The sequence below is a fragment of the Salvelinus fontinalis genome, chromosome 16 (assembly GCF_029448725.1).
Source record: "Salvelinus fontinalis isolate EN_2023a chromosome 16, ASM2944872v1, whole genome shotgun sequence".
Classification (NCBI taxonomy): Eukaryota; Metazoa; Chordata; class Actinopteri; order Salmoniformes; family Salmonidae; genus Salvelinus; species Salvelinus fontinalis.
Window position 1 is genome coordinate 26,499,678 of NC_074680.1, and position 22,241 is coordinate 26,521,918.

General features: G+C 45.4%; 1 protein-coding gene across 4 annotated transcripts in view; it reads right to left on the reverse strand.

Annotated features, from left to right (window-relative positions):
* The window catches only part of esrrb (estrogen-related receptor beta), a 62,815-nt gene that overhangs the window by 10,828 nt on the left and 29,746 nt on the right, over positions 1–22,241 (reverse strand). For 3 of the 4 annotated variants that reach the window (XM_055864842.1, XM_055864840.1, XM_055864843.1), the window contains 3 exons: positions 19,204–19,314; positions 18,283–18,444; positions 4,641–4,910 (listed from right to left, as the gene is read on the reverse strand). In XM_055864842.1, coding sequence (XP_055720817.1) covers positions 4,641–4,910; positions 18,283–18,444; positions 19,204–19,314 — 543 coding nt within the window. Of the gene's footprint in view, positions 1–1,292; positions 4,465–4,640; positions 4,911–18,282; positions 18,445–19,203; positions 19,315–22,241 lie in introns of those variants that run through there. The other variant, XM_055864841.1, reaches the window with a different exon arrangement.

Sequence of the window (22,241 nt, forward strand, 5' to 3'; positions counted from 1 at the left end):
AATTAAACAAAAAAACAGTGAAAACTTACAACGAACAAAATAACAAAATGTGGCAAACCGAAACAGTCCTATCTGGTGCAGAACACAAACACAGAGACAGGAAACAACCACCCACAATCCCCAACACAAAACAAGCCACCTATATATGATTCTCAATCAGGGACAACGATTGACAGCTGCCTCTGATTGAGAACCATATTAGGCTGGACACAGAAACAGACGAACTAGACACACAACATAGAATTCCCACCCAGCTCACGTCCTGACTAACACTAAACAAGCAAAACACATAAGAACTCTGGTCAGGACGTTACACTACCGTATCAAAAGCTTTGGCCAAGTCAATAAAAATAGCAGCACAACATTGCTTAGAATCAAGGGCAATGGTGACATCAATTAGGACCTTTAAGGTTGCAGAGACACATCCATAACCTGAGCGGAAACCAGATTGCATACCAGAGAGAATACTATAGACATCAAGAAAGCCAGTCAGTAGATTATTGACAAGTTTTTCCAACACTTTTGATAACAGAGCAAAATAGAAATTGGCCTATAATAGTTAGGATCAGCTTGATCTTGACCCTTTAAATAACGGACACTTTGTGGTTGCCTTCCAAGCAATGGGAACCTCCCCAGAGAAGAGGGACAGGTTAAAAAGGTTAGAGATAGGCTTGGAGATGATAGGGGCAGCAACCTTATTAAAGACGAAAGGGTCTAAACCATCTGACCCAGATGTTTTTTTGCCGTCAAGTTTAAGGAGCTCCTTCAGCACATCGGAATCAGCCTGCAGGGAGAAACTTTGTAGCGGGGCAGGGGGAAAGGAGGGAGGAGCAAAGGGGCTAGTCGCATTAGAAGGGGTGGGAGATGAGGAAATGTTGGAAGGGCAAGGAGGCATGGCTGAGTCGAATAGGAATCCTGACTTAACGAAGTGGTGATTAAAGAGCTCCTTGTCAGTAACAACTAGAGATGCACGATATATCAGTGAACATATCAGAATTTTTATTAGCTACAAATGCCAACATCGGTATCGGCCCGATATCTAGTTTAACGCCAATGTTAAAAACCGATGTCAAAGCTACCGTGCATAACTATATAACGTAGATACATGACGTAATAAAGGCACGTAAAATTTTGCGCTAAAACGTGCAACACAGCATTTCTATCCTAGCCCCACACAATGTCTGCTGTGTAGATCGAGTAGTCAACAAGTCAAGCAGTCATTTGAAAGAGTAAAGCAATTTCAGCGAGACAACTCAAAGGCGAAATCCATTAAAGGAATTCATTACACTTGACAATCAACCGTTCTCTGTCGTGGGTGATGTTGGTTTCGACGACTGGTCGAGTACCGGTACACACTACCAAGTGCTCTATTTTTCAGATGTTGCCCTACCGGAGTTACACAGTAATAGCGTCACGTCTATTAGCTTCACTACATACATACTATGGAACGCCGTTTGGGTGTTTGCGTGTCAAAAAATATACAGTAGCACTGTCAAAGCTGTACAAAAAAGTCTGCAAACAAGCAAACACCGGCCACGAAGGAATGTGTTTACAATACCGCATTGGTAGCTAGTTTTAGCTTGGTACCTAGCTAGCACCAATACAACCAGCCTGAAAACAATGACCACTATAAACTGCAGTCATTTTCATTACTCTTACAAATGATTTATGAATCCTTGTGAGTAAGTATTAGGTAGGTTGCCACTTGTTGTTCGCCTACTGAAATTGAACTTCAGTTCATGAAATTAAATAGCTAGCCAGCTACTTAACCCAGTTGCCCAAAGCTAACGTTATAAGCAGCCAGCTAGCGTCATTTAGCTGGTGATGCTCGACCGGACCGAGGTATGTGTTGTGAAGCTAGCCACAATAAGGATTAGGCACAATAGTGGAATATGTGGCTTGCTTTCAAAATAAAACTATGTCATTGACAGTGATGCAAATGAATACAAATAGTAGAATTATGCCTTACTTTTATTTTGAATGCTAACTGCAAAGTCCACTGTTGTGGCTAATCCTTATTGTGGCTAGCTCGCATAGATGGGTCTGAGCACCATTAATCAAATAAGAACTCTTATAAATGAGGGATATTTTAGATGATGACGCCTAGCTATATACAGTTGAAGTTAGAGGTTTACATACACCTTAGCCAAATACATTTAAACTCAGTTTTTCACAATTCCTGACATTTAATCATCGTAAAAATTCCCTGTCTTAGGTCAGTTAGGACCACTACTTTATTTTAAGAATGTGAAATGTCAGAATAGCAGTAGAGAGAAAGATTTATTTGAGCTTTTATTTCTTTCATCACATTCCCAGTGGGTCAGAAGTTTACATACACTCAATTAGTATTTGGTAGCATTGCCTTTAAATTGTTTAACTTGGGTCAAATGTATCGGGTAGCCTTCCACAAGCTTCCCACAATAAGTTGGGTGAATTTTGGCCCATTCCTCCTGACAGAGCTGGTGTAACTGAGTCAGGTTTGTAGGCCTCCTTGCTCGCACACACTTTTTCAGTTCTGCCCACAAATTTTCTATAGGATTGAGGTCAGGGATTTGTGATGGCCACTCCAAAAACTTGACTTTGTTGTCCTTAAGCCATTTTGCCACAACTTTGGAAGTATGCTTGTGGTCATTGTCTATTTGGAAGACCCATTTGCGACCAAGCTTTAACTTCCTGACTGATGTCTTGAGATGTTGCTTCAATATATCCACATAATTTTCCTCCCTCATGATGCCATCTATTTTGTGAAGTGCACCAGTCCCTCCTGCAGCAAAGCACCCCCACAACATGATGCTGCCACCACCGTGCTTCACGGTTGGGATGGTGTTCTTCGGCTTGGGAGCGTCCCCCTTTTTCCTCCAAACATAACAATGGTCATTATGGCAAAACAGTTATATTTTTGTTTCATCAGACCAGAGGATATTTCTCCAAAAAGTACGATCTTTGTCCCCATGTGCATTTGCAAATCGTAGTCTGGCATTTTTATGGCGGTTTTGGAGCAGTGGCTTCTTCCTTGTTGAGCGGCCTTTCAGGTTATGTCGATATAGGACTCGTTTTACTGTGGATATAGATACTTTTGTACCTGTTTCCTCCAGCATCTTCACAAGGTCCTTTGCTGTTGTTCTGGGATTGATTTGCACTTTTTGCAGCAAAGTACATTCATCTCTAGGAGACAGAATGCGTCTCCTTCCTGAACGGTATGACGGCTGCGTGGTCCCATGGTGTTTATACTTGCGTACTATTGTTTTGTACAGATCAATGTGGTACCTTCAGGCATTTGGAAATTGCTCCCAAGGATGAACCAGACTTGCGAAGGTCTACAATGTTTTTTTCTTATGTCTTGGCTGATTTGTTTTGATTTTCCCATGATATCAACCAAAGAGGCACTGAGTTTGAAGGTAGGTCTTGAAATGCATCCACAGGTACACCTCCAATTGACTCAAATTATGTCAATTAGCCTATCAGAAGCTTCTAAAGCCATGACATAATTTTCTGGAATTTTCCAAGCTGTTTAAAGGCACAGTCAACTTAGTGTATGTAAACTTCTGACCCACTGGAATTGTGATACAGTGAATTATAAGTTAAATAATCTGTCTGTAAAGAATTGTTGTAAAAATTACTTGTGTCATGCACAAAGTAGATGTCCTAACTGACTTGCCTAAACTAGAGTTTGTTAACAAGAAATTTGTGGAGTGGTTGAAAAACAAGTTTTAATGACTCCAACCTAAGCGTATGTGAACTTCCGACTTCAACAGTACATCATCAACATTAAGGGACATGGGCAGCTGTGGGGAGGAGGGTTTATTCTCCAGGTCTTTCCAGAACTTCCTGGGGTTAGATCCACAGAGAGAGAACTGCTCCTTAAAGTAACTAACTTTGGCCTTCCGGATAGCCTGAGTGCACTTATTTCTCATTTGCCTGAACAAGATCCAGTCAGCCTGAGTATGCGTGTGCCGAGCCTTTCGGCAAATGCAATTCTTGAGGTGGAGTAATAACTCTGCCAGATCACGGTCAAACCAGGGGCTGAACCTGTTTTCATTCAAAATGTCTTTATTGGGGCGTGTTTGTGAACAATACCACGGAAAATATCAAAAAAGAAGGTCCAGGCATATTCGACAGAGAGGATCAAGCTGATTCTATACCAATTTACAGAGACCAGGTCATGAAGGAAGGCTTGCTCATTAAATATCTTTAGCAAGCATCTATGACAAATCAGTACAGGTCATTTCACTGAGCAGCCATTACGAACACAGGCTGTAAAACAGTGATCACTAAGGTCATTACAGAAAACCCCAGACTGATACCTATCAGGATTATTTGTGAGGATAACATCGAGGAGAGTAGCCTTTTCTGGGTGTTTGGAGTCATACCTTGTGGGATTGGTAATAATCTGAGAAAGATTTAGGGAGTCCCATTGCTTTAGGACTTGGTCAGGTGGTTTAAGCATGTCCCAGTTTAGGTCACCTAGCAGGACAAATTCAGACTTAGTGTAAGGGGCATTCATTGTTTACATGAATTGTTCTTTTAATATTGCATCAATTACAAATCCTTGTAAAGAATGTAATATCCAGATATTCACCTATCATCCCTGTTTGCCATTTTATTTACGCTCTATACTGAGGTGGTGTATATTGTCCTACCTGAGTTGGCGAGAGCGATGGCCTTGAGGGTAACAAACTCCTCCTTCTCCACCTTCAGCTTCTTGTACTTGCGAACGAGCTGCAGGATGGACACGTAGAGGTCGAGCAGGCCCGTGAGCCGCGAGTGTTCCTCGTCCATGATGTAGTCCTCTGCATACACCAGCTCGTCCTCGTAGGGCAGCGAGCGGAACACGATGCTCAGGATCAGGATCTCCATCCAGGCGCTCTGCAGTAGACTCATCTGGTCTGCCAGGGACAGTGTGGAGAAGCCTGAGGAGACACAAGAGAATAGTTACCTGCACTACAATGCACTGGCACTCATATCATTTTGTGTTTGTATGTGTGTGTGTGTGTGTGTGTGTGTGTGTGTGTGTGTGTGTGTGTGTGTGTGTGTGTGTGTGTGTGTGTGTGTGTGTGTTTTATTGTGTTTTTGTATGTGTGTGTGTGTGTGTGTGTGTGCGTGCGTGTGTGTGAAAGAGTGGGTGTTTCCAGCTCCTGCTTTGCCCTTAAGATGAAATAGAAAACAGTGAAAAAGAATCGAATGGGCTCTTTATATTCACACTTTGTCAATAGATCAATGCAATTATCTCAAATAAAGGGTGAACTATTAAAATAACATCAAAAAGTTAACAACGCCACTCTGATTATTTTAATCAAAACACTGTGAAGCCGAAGATGTACTGTCCACTTTCAAGGTCTTTTCTCATGGACAGATCTGATCAGTAACCAAAACGTGAGTTGTTGGTTTCACCCCGGCTGACAACACTACATGCCCCAGCACATGTTAGCAGGAGAGGTGTTTCATTTTAAATGCACTCTGGAAGGTCCTCTCTGAAATGGGTGTCACAGCTCTCCAGTGGGTTTTACTGTAAGTGAAGACAGTAAATCGGTGCAAAGGTCTTCGAGACACAAAGCCGTCTGGTCAGCCCTTGTTTCCTGTCACACTGCTATTGGTGGGATTAGCACTGAGACAGATTCTCATTGGAAGGGTCGAGGACGTGACACACACTCAGTGCCGCGCTGGGGGAGGTAATGAAAACATACACACAACACACACATGCATGCTCGCACACACACACGCACACACACACACACAGCGAGGGGTCATGGGAGCCACCCTGCCCTAAAGGCCTGCTTAAAAAAATAAGAAAATAATGATGTTTTATTGTCACCTACACCGGATAGGTGCAGAAATCCTGTCCCCGTTCCTGACAGCAGCTGGATGAGATGAAATTGTCTGGATCACTGCAATTTCCCCCTTCTAACATAGCAGCACCCCTTGAAAAATCTGAATTAAAATAAATAAATATATATATAGATATTATATAAAAAGAACAAAAATTCACAAAAGTAGTGCACTGGGCCTTTAATAGTCCTGTATTAGCGGACTGATATAGCCGATATACCCACCCCCCCCCCCAAATATATATATACTGATATACCCCCCCAAAAGAAATCGCAGCACCCCCACACGTATGCCTTCAAACACACAGGATGCTACTGCTACCTCTACATATGGACAAAGAAACAGCCATCCACACAGATTCTCTGAAGATGAGGTGAGGGAATTCAGACAAATTAAAAGGAGAAAGAGGATCTGGACAGAAGAGAGGAACAGATAGCCATCTCATCCCTTTTTCCCTTTACTACCCTTCAGTGGTCAATAAACTGGGCACATCCCCTCCTCCCCCACAATCCCTCATGTCCTGGTCTGGCGGGCCCACGGCGCCCCATTCGGACAACATTTTAGCCCTCTCCGACGTCGCCTGATTAAAATGATTGCTTTTACAAGTTTACTGTTGCAATACTATCTTCTCCCAGGTGATTAAGAGGCGATAGATTACAGTATTGACCAGACCGCTCACCACACCTCCTCCAGATGTTTTCTCTTAAATATAAATTATCTCATTGGGACAGAGTCACAAGGTGATGTTTATCTCCCCAGCCCTGACACTGTGGTGGACACACACACATATGGGTGAGAAAGAGGGAGAGAGGGAGAGAGAGAGATCGAGACTGAGAGAGAGAGAGAGAGAGAGAGAGAGAGAGAGAGAGAGAGAGAGAGAGAGAGAGAGAGAGAGAGAGAGAGAGAGAGAGAGAGAGAGAGAGAGAGAGAGAGAGAGAGAGAGAGAGAGAGAGAGAGAGAGAGAGAGAGAGAGAGAGAGAGAGAGAGAGAGAGAGAGAGAGAGAGAGAGAGAGGAAAGGGGCTACCTGAGAGTTCAATTTCCCTTATCGTGGTGATGACCACAGCAGGGGAGAGCTGGAGGATACATTCATTAACAGATTGCGATCGTAATGTGAGGGCCTTCACATTGTGAAGGGGAATCAATAGTCAGTAGAATGGAGGCTGATCAAACAGAGACAGAGACAGGTGCAGGGCCCAGGGCAGGGCAGGGCAACCCGGGTGGCCAGGGGTATGTGAACCACAAACAGGACCAGCAAAATACAGACACTTTACCAAATCTGCTAGGAGCACATATTCATATCATTGTAGGAGGAAGCCACAAGTCCAGGTTAGTGCAGGTTCCTGTGCAACCACACCCGAAAATGCATTATAAATCCCTGTCTGCCCTGTAGTAGGCGTACCTTGCCATTAGTGAGACAGAATCTGGACTGACCGCAAGGAAATTGTCACGCAAGTATAGACAAGGTGCAGCCTGATTGCTGCGTCAGGTTGGCATTGCAATCACAGCCCAAGCTTTGTGCACACTTTTAATGCCAAGGAGGACTCAAGCGGAACAAACACCCTGCCCTCAATGTGACAGCACAGGGAAAGAACTTGTTCTAGATTTGTACGAGAGAATGCAGAATCCCTCTTTTATACCAGACACCTCTCAGCAATATGCCCACACTGAACACAGCAGCCTGCAATTACGTTTGACGTTAAAAGTCCTTGAATTGAATCTGGTGTTGTGAGATGGAGAGGAGGTGTTTTCCCCTGCTCTGTCTCTCTCTTCAGGGCCTAAATTATGGCTCCAAATGGAATCTCGTGTCGTTGCCTTGCCGTTTTCCACTCAATTTAATCGAGTAATGAAGTGACTTGCCGACTCCGCAGGTCACATGGCACTCTGGCCGCTGCGCTCCAAAGGCGGCCCGGTTAAGTGCCGTCGGAGTGGGTGATTTCCTCTAATGAAATATCAATATTTACATCTTCATTTCCACACCACTGCCTTGGTGGGATTTGACCAAACATGACACAATATTGACCAAATCTGAAAGACCTGTCTGTGTGGTTGAAGGCCCTTTTCCACTCGGCTGCTGAGTCCACTGGGTGAGTAAGCTAGCAGAGGGCAAGAAAGGCATTTCTGAGATCTTTATTTTTGATTTATTTTTGATTAAGGAAGCTTTCATATAGGGAATTTCTAAAGTTATGAGAGAATCGTGCTTTAACATTATAACGTTTTAATTACATTACAATGTAGTATTTCTTTAATCCACTAAACACAAGGGAACTTCAACATACAGTTGGTTTTAGTGAATCATCTATGCTGTATCACAATTTAACCACAATGTACCTTCTCCTTACATGTGGACAAGAGGTCCCCAGGAGAAATGTCTCTCCCTGGGATTACAGATGGTGACAGACAGACATGTGGTGGCTGTGAACAGGGAACATGTTCTCTTCTCGCCTCTTGTCCAGACACTGAAGACCATGACTGATTTCAACAGTAGACTAATTCACTTCATGCCACAGCTGTGTTCTTACAAAGAGCCCTGTCCTTGGCTTGGCACAGTATAAAATCACACCAGTTTGTTGCTTGTGTTTATGGAGCTCAATAAACACGACCACTTGAAATGGTTTCAACAACATTGACAAGCTTGGCCGGTCTCTCTAGCTGATAAAGGCAAATCTAGAATAGGGTTTCACTGCCATATTTTGTATAAATCACATATGAGAGTCATAACACAGGAATAAATCTGTTTTCTTTGACAGATCATTTCCCTCAGCTTGTCCTGATCTGCTCCCTCACATTTGGCCTGACTTATCTATATTGAATTTGCATACTCAAACAAAATCCCTGTCAAAACAGCCCTGTTACAGTCTCATTCCTCTGTCCTCTAAGCTCTCATCTGTTAATCCTATAGAGACGAACACATGTAGAAATATGTTTTGGTTTACCTTATGATTCTTAGCTTGTTATTGTGGATACAACTGTAAAGAGCCAGTTGGGGGGGAGACAAAATCCCCAACCGACATATCTCCGACATATCTCCGGCATATCTCCGACATATCTCCGGCATATCTCCGACATATCTCCGGCATATCTCCGACATATCTCCGGCATATCTCCGACATATCTACGACATATCTCCGGCATATCTACGACATATCTCCGGCATAACTCCGACATATCTCCGGCATATCTCCGACATATCTCCGGCATATCTACGGCATATCTCCGGCATATCTACGACATATCTACGACATATCTACGGCATATCTACGACATATCTACGACATATCTCCGGCATATCTCCGACATATCTCCGACATATCTCCGACATATCTCCGGCATATCTACGACATATCTCCGACATATCTCCGGCATATCTACGACATATCTCCGGCATATCTCCGGCATATCTCCGACATATCTACGACATATCTCCGACATATCTACGGCATATCTCCGACATATGTACGGCATATCTCCGACATATCTACGACATATCTCCGACATATCTACGGCATATCTCCGACATATCTCCGGCATATCTCCGACATATCTCCGACATATCTCCGGCATATCTCCGACATATCTACGACATATCTCCGGCATATCTCCGACATATCTCCGACATGTCTACGACATATCTACGACATATCTATGACATATCTCCGACATATCTCCGACATATCTCCGGCATATCTCCGGCATATCTACGACATATCTACGACATGTCTACGGCATATCTCCGACATATCTACGGCATATCTCCGGCATATCTCAGACATATCTACGACATATCTACGACATATCTCCGACATATCTACGGCATATCTCCGACATATGTATGGCATATCTCCGACATATCTACGACATATCTCCGACATATCTACGACATATCTACGGCAGACCTGGGTCCACCACTCGTCAGATTAATCAGGGTGGCATTTCATCTGCCAGAGCAGAGGACGGCCCAAAATTAAATGCTGAAAATTTCTGTTGAGCGGGAGTTCATATTCTATTAATTTATTATTGTTTCCCTCTCCCAGAGGGCCATTAGTACGGGTCATAAAAAGAGATGTAATTACGAGGCATGGTGGCCCCCTCCAGCTGCAGCCCCCTCGTATTTCACCCTCAATCAAACTACTGAACATACAGAGAGAGAGAGAGACAGAGAGAGAGAGGCATGGAGAGAGATGGGGATTGAGGGAGAGGGATGAAAGGAAAGAGACAGAGGGAGGGAGGGATGGGGAACGAGAGAGTGAGAGAGAGAGAGGAATGGATGGAAAGGAAGAGAGAGAAATATAGAGAGAGAGAGAGTAATTCTCGCTGGACAGGGGCTGATCTATCATGGCTAGCTATCAGAAGGACAAGCTAGCCCTGAAGATTTTTGCACAACAGCAATCTCACCTCAGCCAAGTCTAGTGCTCTCCAGGCTCCAGTTTGAGCAATACTAGCCCTAAAAATCACAGAGGTCCAGCTAGCTCATAAAAGCTTTTATTTCAGAAACAGTCTTTTAAAACATCCCCAAATCTACTACTTTTATTTCAGAGACAGATACATTTTTTTTTTTTTTTTTTTTTTTTTTTTTTAACCCCTTTTCTCCCCAATTTTCGTGGTATCCAATCGCTAGTAATTACTATCTTGTCTCATCGCTACAACTCCCGTACGGGCTCGGGAGAGACGAATGTCGAAAGTCATGCGTCCTCCGAAGCACAACCCAACCAAGCCGCACTGCTTCTTTAACACAGCGCGCCTCCAACCGGAAGCCAGCCGCACCAATGTGTCGGAGGAAACACCGTGCACCTGGCCCCCTTGGTTAGCACGCACTGCGCCCAGCCCGCCACAGGAGTCGCTGGAGCGCGATGAGACAAGGAAATCCCTACCGGCCAAACCCTCCCTTACCCGGACGACGCTAGCCCAATTGTGCGTCGACCCACGGACCTCCCGGTCGCGGCCGGCTGCGACAGAGCCTGGGGGCGAACCCAGAGACTCTGGTGGCGCAGTTAGCACTGCGATGCAGTGCTCTAGACCACTGCGCCACCCGGGAGGCCGACAGATACATTCTTATTTAAATAATCTCAAAATGTTTATTACAAGAAGCTGTGCTGTTAATGATATGTCCTGATCAGTTATACATTGGTCTTAAGGTTGATAAAACTACATTTATCTGATACCAAACAGACTGGAGCAGAAGCAAAGCCATGTGGTCATTTTGATTCTAATGTGTGTGCAAGCCTGTGTGTGTATGTGTGTATCTATGTGAGTATTTGCGTCTGTGTGTGTGGCCATGTTAGTGGCCATGTGTGTTTGTGCGTGTTTGTGCGCCAGTGTGTATTGGCGTGCTTGTGTGTGTGTGTGTGTGTGTGTGTGTGTGTGTGTGTGTGTGTGTGTGTGTGTGTGTGTGTGTGTGTGTGTGTGTGTGTGTGTGTGTGTGTGTGTGTGTGTGTGTGTGTGTGTGTGTGTGTGTAAGCTGCAGCTGACGGCAATGATTCTTCCTGAATTTACATGACAGCGCCAGGGGGACCCAATCAATAGCTGCTTGGTAATAAATTGCTGTGCTTGACATAAATAATTTACCCTGAACCTCGGCCACACGTTCAACACAGATCTCAAGTCAGCCCGCTGCAAGCCTTCACTGGATACATATTGCCCCACACATCACACAAACTACCCTGTCATATATGATGTTACAAATACAATTCAGTACATCTTGAATTTCAGCAGTGGAAATCGGTTTGAAAAGTCACATATAGCTGGATGATAGACAATTAATTCATTCAATTCTGTTTTGCAGGTTAAAACTATGACTAAACGGTTCAGTGCTCTCACTTTTCTGAAGCGCCAGCTATCTCTACTTCTAAGATGATAACCAGGCCATTATCCCATTGTAAGTAGCTGGGAATGGGTGATTTGACCAGCGGCCTGTGAACGTTATGAGGTTGTATAACGTTAAATACAGTAATCCCCTTGTCTTAATCTGCACCCCCTGACCCTGTGACCCCGGCTCGGGAGTATTTAGCCGTCCCAAGGGTCCCACAGCCCTCGTTTGGCATTTTATATCTCTGTTTAGCCCAAAGACCAGGATGAATCTGACTTTAATCATTCACATAATTACACATCATTTATCTCTGCTGCCAACCAGCAACACGGCTTAATGAGGGACGGACAGCTAGAGCCTAGCTGATAATGTCTAAAGGCACATCATCAGCTCTCTGAAGGACTTCCTCACTGCAAATTACTAATACTATTTATACCCTGCTGATGTTAATGATGTATATCAAAATATAAAATGCATTTGATGCTCGGTTTGCTGGTAACTACTCATATAAACTGGTGACTATTTTGTAGCATGGTAACAAAACAAAGGAATCCCCTTCTCTGCTCCTGGTAGATGTCCCTTTCCTACCTTTAAACACCCCTGCCTGCCTCCCTGCCTCTCTCCCTGCCTCTCTCCCTGCCTGCTTCTCTCCCTGCCTCTCTCCCTGCCTCTCTCCCTGCCTGCTTCTCTCCCTGCCTCTCTCCCTGCCTCTCTCCCTGCCTGCTTCTCTCCCTGCCTGCCTCCCTGCTTCTCTCCCTGCCTGCCTCCCTGCTTCTCTCCGTGCCTGCCTCCGTGCCTCCCTCCCTGTCTCTCTACCTGCCTGCCTCACTCCCTGCTTCTCTCCCTGCCCCTCTCCCTGCCTGTATCCCTGCATCTCTCCCTGCCTCTCTACCTGCCTGCCTCCCTGCCTCACTCCCCGCCTCACTCCCTGCCTCTTTCCTTCCTCTCTCCTTCCTCTCTCCCTGCCTCCCTCTCTCTCTCCCTCCCTGTCTCACTCCCTGCTTCTCTCCCTGCCTTCCTCCCTGCCTCTCTCCCTGCCTCTCTCCCTGCCTGCCTCCCTGCCTCACTCCCCGCCTCACTCCCTGCCTCTTTCCTTCCTCTCTCCTTCCTCTCTCCCTGCCTGCCTCCCTGCCTCACTCCCTGCTTCTCTCCCTGCCTCTTTCCTTCCTCTCTCCTTCCTCTCTCCCTGCCTGCCTCGCTGCCTCACTCCCTGCTTCTCTCCCTGCCTCTTTCCTTCCTCTCTCCTTCCTCTCTCCCTGCCTGCCTCCCTGCCTCACTCCCTGCCTCTTTCCTTCCTCTCTCCTTCCTCTCTCTCTGCCTGCCTCCCTGCCTCACTCCCTGCCTCTTTCCTTCCTCTCTCCTTCCTCTCTCCCTGCCTGCCTCCCTGCCTCACTCCCTGCCTCTTTCCTTCCTCTCTCCTTCCTCTCTCCCTGCCTGCCTCCCTGCCTCACTCCCTGCCTCTTTCCTTCCTCTCTCCTTCCTCTCTCTCTCCCTGCCTCTTTCCTTCCTCTCTCTCTGCCTGCCTCCCTGCCTCACTCCCTGCTTCTCTCCCTGCCTCTTTCCTTCCTCTCTCCTTCCTCTCTCCCTGCCTGCCTCCCTGCCTCACTCCCTGCCTCTTTCCTTCCTCTCTCCTTCCTCTCTCCCTGCCTGCCTCCCTGCCTCACTCCCTGCCTCACTCCCTGCCTCTTTCCTTCCTCTCTCCTTCCTCTCTCTCTGCCTGCCTCCCTGCCTCACTCCCTGCTTCTCTCCCTGCCTCTTTCCTTCCTCTCTCCTTCCTCTCTCCCTGCCTGCCTCCCTGCCTCACTCCCTGCCTCTTTCCTGCCTCTCTCCTTCCTCTCTCCTTCCCCTCTCCCTCCTCTCTCACTGTCTCCTTCTCTGCCTGGACTTATCTGATACACCCCCATCTCAATCTCCCAGCCCCCTCTGCATGGTGCTCCCTCGCCTGCCTGTCTGACTGGGTTCAGGCCTCAGCATCCACCTGATTGCTCAATCTATCTTTATCTGGTGTGTTGAAGCCTACGTCAGAGGGTAAATTGAATATACTAAGAGCTGTCTGTTGGTGTCTATATTTAATAAAGTACACTGATGAGGTGCTGATGTATTGCCCGGCAGTATTCACACTCTATTACAAGAAGATTACGCAGCTTGAGTAGGATCAGCCTGGCAACACAGTAAGTAGATTTCACAATTTAATGGCAAAGCAACACAAAAAAAGGGGGCTGTGGGGGAGGAGGGGTGTGGGGGAGGAGAGGGGGTGGGAGTGTGTAGGGAGCTCACACATACCAGAGGCGTGATATCTCCTAAACATCACAGCCTTGTTCCCCGCTAACAACTAAACATAAGCTACATGACCAATGGAGTCTGTATACTGAGCTAACAGGCTGGAATTGAATCAAGAAGATTTGATTGATAATCCCCAAAGACCATTAATACATAAGAACAAGAACCAGGCCAATTCATTAGGCTGTTTGGGTGTAACTGCAAAGCAAAAATATACAACTGCATTTGGTAAAAGACAATTACCATTCTGGGTTTTGTCTAAAACTGAAAAATATCGTTATTCCATGAAATGTCTTACAAAATGTATAATACTAGGATATGGAGTGTGTTCTACATTCCTATTGAAACATGCAAAAAGACAATGAACCCAACCAGGTTTAGGTCTGTGAACTAGACACAAACCGCAAGAGGAGACCATCCAGCACTCAGTGAACCCACAGAATCACTCCACAGAATTCCCATCAGAAAACATTCCAACCCTGGAAACAGCAGGTGACAAACGTCTGCCTCTAACAACGAAACCCTCCTGCACAAGTGGCATGCATGGCAGATTACACATGGTTCACACTGTTCCTGGATTAGGGGCTGGGGGTAGTTTTGGAGGGGTTGGGGGGGGTTCAGAAGGCCCCCCCCCCCCCCCGCGACCATCACCACTCTAAAGGAGGGAAATATGTTAAGGAGACACAAAGGTCATATCCATGTGGAGACCAGGCTTCCCAATTCGGATCTTTTTGTCACTGATCAGATCAGCTCTGAAAAAAATCTGACTTGAAAAGATCTGATGTGATTGGTCAAAAAAAACAATTAGTGGAAAAAAAGAGAATTGGGCTGCATAAGTTCCTCCTAAACCACTTGGACACAGAGAAATGCAGCTTGGGGAAGGGGGGGGGGGGGCACCTTAGGAGCAAGTCATCACTCATTGTCCCCAAACACTGGCCTTAATGACCATGATCCAGCCCCAGTCCCCGTCAGCCCACCGCCATATTTGCCTACTCCCTCCCTCTACTGCTGCTGGCTATATCTGGAGCAGAGACGCTGGCATCCACAGCCTCATAATGATCACTAATTAATCAGTAACAGATTTAAAGTAAAGGCTGTCATTAGAGGACCGGGTCCTCAGAGCTGATAACAGCAAACTGGGCCAGGCATCTGCAACACCAACTTGCTTCCTGATAGGTCAACTCAGTCTACTGACAGTACACTGACTACAGTGTGAGAACTATTGACTAACAATTATTAAGTCTATCTACGCATTGTGTTAGTCAAATCCTGTGGTTGAGATCCTCAGTGTGGCTACAGTATTACTGTACAATTCTACTGTAGTATGTTAATTGAAGTGTATTTCTAGACCATACATTAGAGAGATAACCCACCAAATTGATATGGGATCTTGTGAGAGAATGATACCGTTCACGGAAGCTAATAGTACCGCTTTGCTGTTCCTCAATCACCCTCCAATTAGACTAGGTTAGCTCTACAATTACAGCATTTTTAAAACACTTTTTCAAATGTTAGCCGAGAAAAGGGGCAATGAAAAATCAATTGGGAGAACTTAAGTGCCAATCTTCTTGACGTGTAAATGGTTACCTTTGGACTTTGGTCATTGCCCATCTGTCAATGTCCTAATCAATGTGGCCCACTTCATAATGAACTGTTAATCTTTTTAATTCCATTGCCAAAGGCCAAAAAATCTATCAAAATGCAATCAGCAGTTTTCTCCCTCTCTTTTCCTCCCAGAGAGAGTGGATGGGGAGAAAAATATGGTTCTCTGTGCCCTGTGTCTGTGCTAGACTGCCCTGGGGTGCCATTGGTGCATGGAGTCTCGGTCAGCCAGTGAACCATCTCTGATCAGGTTCAGCCATGTACAACTCAATTATGCAGCCATTTCATGGCTGGTGTAGAGGGAATGACCTAATACAGAGCTCACCAAGGGGAAAACAGGGGAGATTTGGCGTTACAGTTTCAGTCTCCCTTTTCATTCTAATTTGACGACTTTATGGCACATTTTGGGGTAGTCAAAAAATCATAAAGGTTGTACATTACATCATAGTACTGACACTGTGTTTTACTCATGATTTAAAAACAAAATGGATTTAGACTCTGTAATTGAAATGTGTAACTCCTGAATGCAATAAGTTGTTGTTGGTGTTGACTCCAGTAGTCAGGTAAATATAAACAATCGGTAAGAGATAAAAGTGGGTGTGAGTGCATGCGTGTGTGTGCATGTGTGTGTGTGCGTGTGTACACAGGCAGATCAGAATAATCTACTTAGGTTTAATCATCTCGCTGCAGCTTGTGCAGTACTCCAGTAGTACTATGCAAAGCCAAGCATTTCCACACATTTAAAAATGTCAGACAGTCTGCCTTCCCGTTCAGTTTTGGGTTAAACAATCATTATGGAGTCATTCAGAATGATGGGCTTGTTGTCAGACCAGACATGGCAAATCCAATTAAGATTAGTCAACTATCCACTGTACAATGCAGGTTACGATAATTGTATTAACGCAGCACTTAAAAGCTTTGACATACAAAGCACGGTAGTTAGCGCGCTGTATTTACTGTCCTGTATGTCAACACAGGGAGGCAAGGGCCCTGACAACCTTACAGTTGACAATAGAGTGTAGCCTACCGGTAATCAAACTGATTCAACTCATCCTCATGTACTTTTATAGTTATTCAATTTGAACAGAATTCTATAATATCATCTGTAATAATACTACACCCCTGTAGATTGCCAGAGGGGAACGGTAGTGTTTTCTCTGTATATTCTAGCCAGAGGTAGTGTACCTGGCTGGCTTGTTTGGGCCAGGTAGATGGAAGGGACTGTGCTATTGGGTCAGTGTGATCCAGTCCTGGGTAAGCTCCTTGGCTAAACTCTCCTCCTGCTGACAATGCACTGCTGACAATAGGCTGTACCGAACAGTTTGGATGAGAAAGGGCTAATCTCCTTAATAGATCTGTAGCTGACTACTACACCTCTTCTCTTCTGATAAATACTCGAACACCTGTCTGTCCAGGTACAGTACAGTTCTCACTACTACATGTCCTGCACGCAAGGTGAGAACCAGGAGAGGCCCAGCTTAAACTACAGCAGGGCATCTGCAGCTGCTGTCAGCTCAGACACACGTCTGGTATGCTGATGAGAAGACGAGGGCACAGAGAGGCTGCATAACAGAGGCTGCATAACAGAGGCTACACTGAGGGACATAGTCATTTAGTGTGTTACCTCACAATATCTAGCATGCTATAATGTTCTAGAGTTATGAGGGTCAACCTCAAGATCAGCCAGAATCTGCTCTGGTTGCAAAAAGAGTCACAAATCAATGTGTTGACTGTCAGAATCAGGAGAAAACTTTAGAAGGGAGCAGAATCTCTGCTGACATAGAATGTGGCATCCTTAATTCAACAGCATCTCATAACCTAACACCTTGTCTATCACACTGCCTATGGAGTAGAGAAACATGATTATGCTTATAAATTATTAAATTGAAGTGTGTGTGTGTGCGTGTGTGTGTGTGTGTGTGTGTGTGTGTGTGTGTGTGTGTGTGTGTGTGTGTGTGTGTGTGTGTGTGTGCGTGCGTGCGTGCGTGCACCCACTGGGAGCAAAGGGAGGGACATGGATTATAAAGGATAGGGGGATCATTAGGGTACCTAAGTGTTTTACTACTCTGAATGGAACTGACCAGGACTAATCGCGACGTCAGATTGTACTGGTCAAAATGAATGGCTGGTCCTGTATCTAAACTGCTATCATGTGTTGGTTTTAAAACTACACAGTATGTGATCATGAGGTAATGGTGTTATGCACTGAATGTAAACATGCTCTTTCCATGACCCAGTCTGACCAGATGATCCCAGGTCAAAGCTATGATCCCTTATTGATGTCACCTGTTAAATCCACTTCAATCAGTGTAGATGAAGGGGAGGAGACGGGTCAAAGAAATCCTTGAGACAATTGAGACATGGATTGCGTATGTGTGCCACAATGGGCAGGACAAAAGATTGAAGTGCCTTTGAACAGGGTATGGTAGTATGTGACAGATGCACCGGTTTGATTGTGTCAAGAACTGCAATGCTGCTGGGTTTTTCACGCTCAACAGTTTCCCGTGTGTATCAAGAATGGTCCACCACCCAAAGGACATACAGACAACTTGACACAACTGTGGGAAGCATCGGAATCAACATGGGCCAGCATCCCTATGGAATGCTTTCGACACCTTGTAGAGTCCATGCCCTGACGAATTGAGGCTGTTCTGAATGCAAAAGGGGATGCAAGTCAATATTAGGAAGGTGCCCTTCATTTTTTGTACACTCAGTGTATATCGGTCTATGGTGTTCAGTTAGTGCAGTGGCTGTAGATGGGTGGGCATACCTGGGATATGCTTGGCCCAGCCAATGATGACCACCAGCTCCCGGTCAGCCAGGTCACACAGTGTGGTCAGGGCCTTGATGTCACTCTCAGGCATAGTGGGGTCAGGCATGGCGTAGATCTTCTCTGGCTCAGCCACCAGAAGGTGGGACACTATCTTTGTGACTGAGGAGGAAGCAGAGGTGGTCAAAACAATAGTCAAAGGTCACATTAGTGTGATGCACAAACAGGTACTGTACTCTTAGATACACACAGTACTTACATGGGAGAACACATAAGTACAATTATGACGTGTTCTACATTCAACATTATGTGAGATGGTGTTACTGGGACTGCTATCTCTAAGAACCCAGTCACTGTTTAATATCGGTCATCCGCTCTGTGACCTGTCATAACTCAGCTGTGTCTAGAACAATGCCTGTCTGGCCTATATTCTCTAGTGCTGCTCTCCCATGGAAATACACCTATACAGACAACGGAGAGTCTGGTCTGAATAAAATGAATGCTTCAACTGAATGTGGACTGGGAGAAGGCTGTGGGGAGGGGTTGGGCAGTGGGGAGGGGTTGGGCTGTGGGGAGGGGTTGGGCTGTGGGGAGGGGTTGGGCATTGGGGAGGGGTTGGGCTGTGGGGAGGGGAGGGGTTGGGCAGTGGGGAGGGGTTGGGCAGTGGGGAGGGGTTGGGCTGTGGGGAGGGGTTGGGCTGTGGGCAGGGGTTGGGCAGTGGGGAGGGGTTGGGCAGTGGGGAGGGGTTGGGCTGTGGGGAGGGGTTGGGCAGTGGGGAGGGGTTGGGCAGTGGGGAGGGGTTGGGCTGTGGGGAGGGGTTGGGCTGTGGGGAGGGGTTGGGCTGTGGGCAGGGGTTGGGCTGTGGGCAGGGGTTGGGCTGTGGGGAGGGGTTGGGCTGTGAGTTGACAAGGCTGTACTCACGGGGTTTTTTGGCAGGAGGGGGGAGGGTGAGGCCCAGGTATGCTGTGCTCTCTGCATCCATCCTCCTCTTGTACTTCTGTCGTCCCCCTCGCACACGGTCCAGACGCACACCTGACACATGACAAGAAGCAAGGAGACCTTTGAGTAGGAAATACAATTTCACCAATCTGACAAATAAAATGAATGAATCAATTCTACAACATATAATGTTTATAATGAAAACACAACAATTATGAAACCATTTAACGCAGGGTAAAGAAGTCCCACAATTAGTCAATTGTTATTGGTAGAGAGTAACACTATAATAACAAACAAATATTCAAGTCTAATTGCCCCTCACACACTCAGATACCCTCTTCTCAGATTGTTTTACATGATCAGTATCAAAAGTATTCCTCTTGTTATATGAGGAAGCATGAAAACTAGAAACTTGACCAAGCTAAGGTGTGAGTGTCTGTCCCGAGGAAGGGCTCTGTTCTGTTGTCTGCATGGTCAAAGTACAGTACAGGGAGTGTCAGAGAGACTGCCGGCTGGCGCTGCGTTCCCATATGTGGTCCATGCCTGGCTGGTCTACTGTGACACTGCCGAGCCTGAAGGAGCTCTAAACATATGAATATTTAACGCAGGGTCAATGATCTCACAGACTGGCCCTCTAATTATTTGGCTTTTTGTGTGAGGCAGACGGAATACTAATGAGCAACCAGGCTGGTACCTGTGAGCTCAGCTGTCAACGGGCCTCTGCATCTAGCCATGTAGCTACTGTAGGAGGAGTGAATCCAAGGTGTGGTGTCGAGTCACATGACTTGATGTGGTGTCTTGAGACCCGACTTGATAGAAAATGAAATAACTTGAGACTTGATTTGGACTTGGTACCTCAAGACTCGGGACTTGACTGACTTGAGATGGGTGACTTAAATATCTGGCCAGGTTTTGTAACGTTTTGTTACTCATTTTGTGGCACAGTGTCTTCATTGCTACAAAATGATCCAGAGGCAGTATTGCATTTGCAAACAAACGCTACTGAAACGCACACTCAGCCCTCTGATTGGACCAGCAAACTGTCAGTCAACACAGGTTGGGTGAGCTAGTGCAGTGAGAAGGCTTTGGGGGGGTTACGAGTGTGTAGCTGAATGAGATATAAAATGTTATACATATTCTAATTGGCTACATATAGCCTACCGTTTGTATTTTATTATTTTTTAAATAAAAATAATAATATATATTTCACCTTTATTTAACCAGGTAGGCTAGTTGAGAATAAGTTCTCATTTACAACTGTGACCTGGCCAAGATAAAGCAAAGCAGTGCGACACAAACAACAACACAGAGTTACATATGGAATAAACAAGCGTACAGTCAATAACACAATAGAAAAAAAGAAAGTCTATATACAGTGTGTGCAAATGGCGTAAGGAGGTAAGGCAATAAATTGGCCATAATAGCGAAGTAATTACAATTTAGCAAATTAACACTGGAGTGATAGATGAGCAGATGGTGATGTGCAAGTAGAAATACTGGTGTGCAAAAGAGCAGAAAAGTAAATGAAACCAATATGGGGATGAGGTAGGTAGATTGGGTGGGCTATTTACAGATGGGCTATATTTCCACCTTTGCTTATTCGATCTGGTCACTAACAGGCCTACGGCAGAGCACCACATTTTTGTTTAGAAAACATATAATCTGTGTTTAAGAACCCAATAGTTTTAGTCTTGACTGTTGACCAATGACCAGTCATCAGCATTGGCACGCAGCGGCGGGTGCACATATCCAGATTAGTGACCTGAAAACGCTCTTCTTCAATTTTCTCCGGTTTTGCCTGGCAAAAACACAGTAGCCAACCTATGTTAATATGATATTTTTCAAAACAATAGGCTACCTTGGGATTTCATTGATAATTTACATAGTTCAGATAGGCCTAGATTGGGTGGGTATAATTACGTACCTCAGCGGTACTGCACATGTCTAAAGATGTAACATCACACGACCTTCACCATTTATGGGATGAAATTGCATGTGTGTCCGGGGGGAGGGGTCAATAGCTTTGAACCACGCCTTTTTGGGGGTCGCAGCGCAGAATGTTTGAAAATCACAGCGCAAATGTGAAATTGCAGGGAGAGAGAATTGCCAAAAATTAATATGCAGCGTCAAATTTTTTTGGTGTTCTAGAATCTGAACCGTCTACTTTGCAAGCTCACCAGCAATGGGGCATCAAGCAACAATTTGTGACTGGACTTGACTTAACTTGCTCTTAGAATGCACGATTTCGATCCATTCCACTGTATTTGCTGCTCGACTTGAGACTTGGACCTTGTGACTTGAGACTTGCTTGTGACTTGGTCCAACCTCTGGAGTGAATCCACAACCCCATACATACACTGTCTGGCTGTGTACAGGAACAGTGCTATAGACACCCTGTGTTATTACACAGACAGATAGATAGAAGGTAGCTTTCCAATAAAACCTCCTTATTTCACCCCTCTTTCACGGGACAGGAGTGAGGCCTTATCACTCTCTGCCACTCATAGGGGACCAGGTCCTGCACTGATACTGTAAATGTCACCAACCTCATCATAACATCAGTTATTATCTCATTATTTGATAAGAATGTTTCCATTTGCATTGTCCTTTCTATTCTATTACTTTTCCACATAGTTAAAATATTTCATCTGTAGTGTTCTATTTATTTGATACAGCACGGTGTATGATGATTTGATTTAATAGTGTGCGAAACATTTATGTATATTGTGCAATACCCTATGCGGCCCCACAGGAACACTGTCCTTCACACAGCTGAGTGTGCCTGATGTATCTTAACCCTGTATAGCAAATACCTATCCATTTATTCATTATGTATAACCTAAACCCTCTAAACAAATGGATGCTAAACTAGATTTGAGAGCACCTCCGATCAGGGGTATTATCCAGTATGTATGGCCTAGCTGGTGGAGGAGAAGGAGGAGGAGAGGGAGGGGGAGGGGTTAATTTGTCAGCGCACCAAGTCCCCTCTGCTAAAATCACTTGCAGGGAGAGCACTTGCT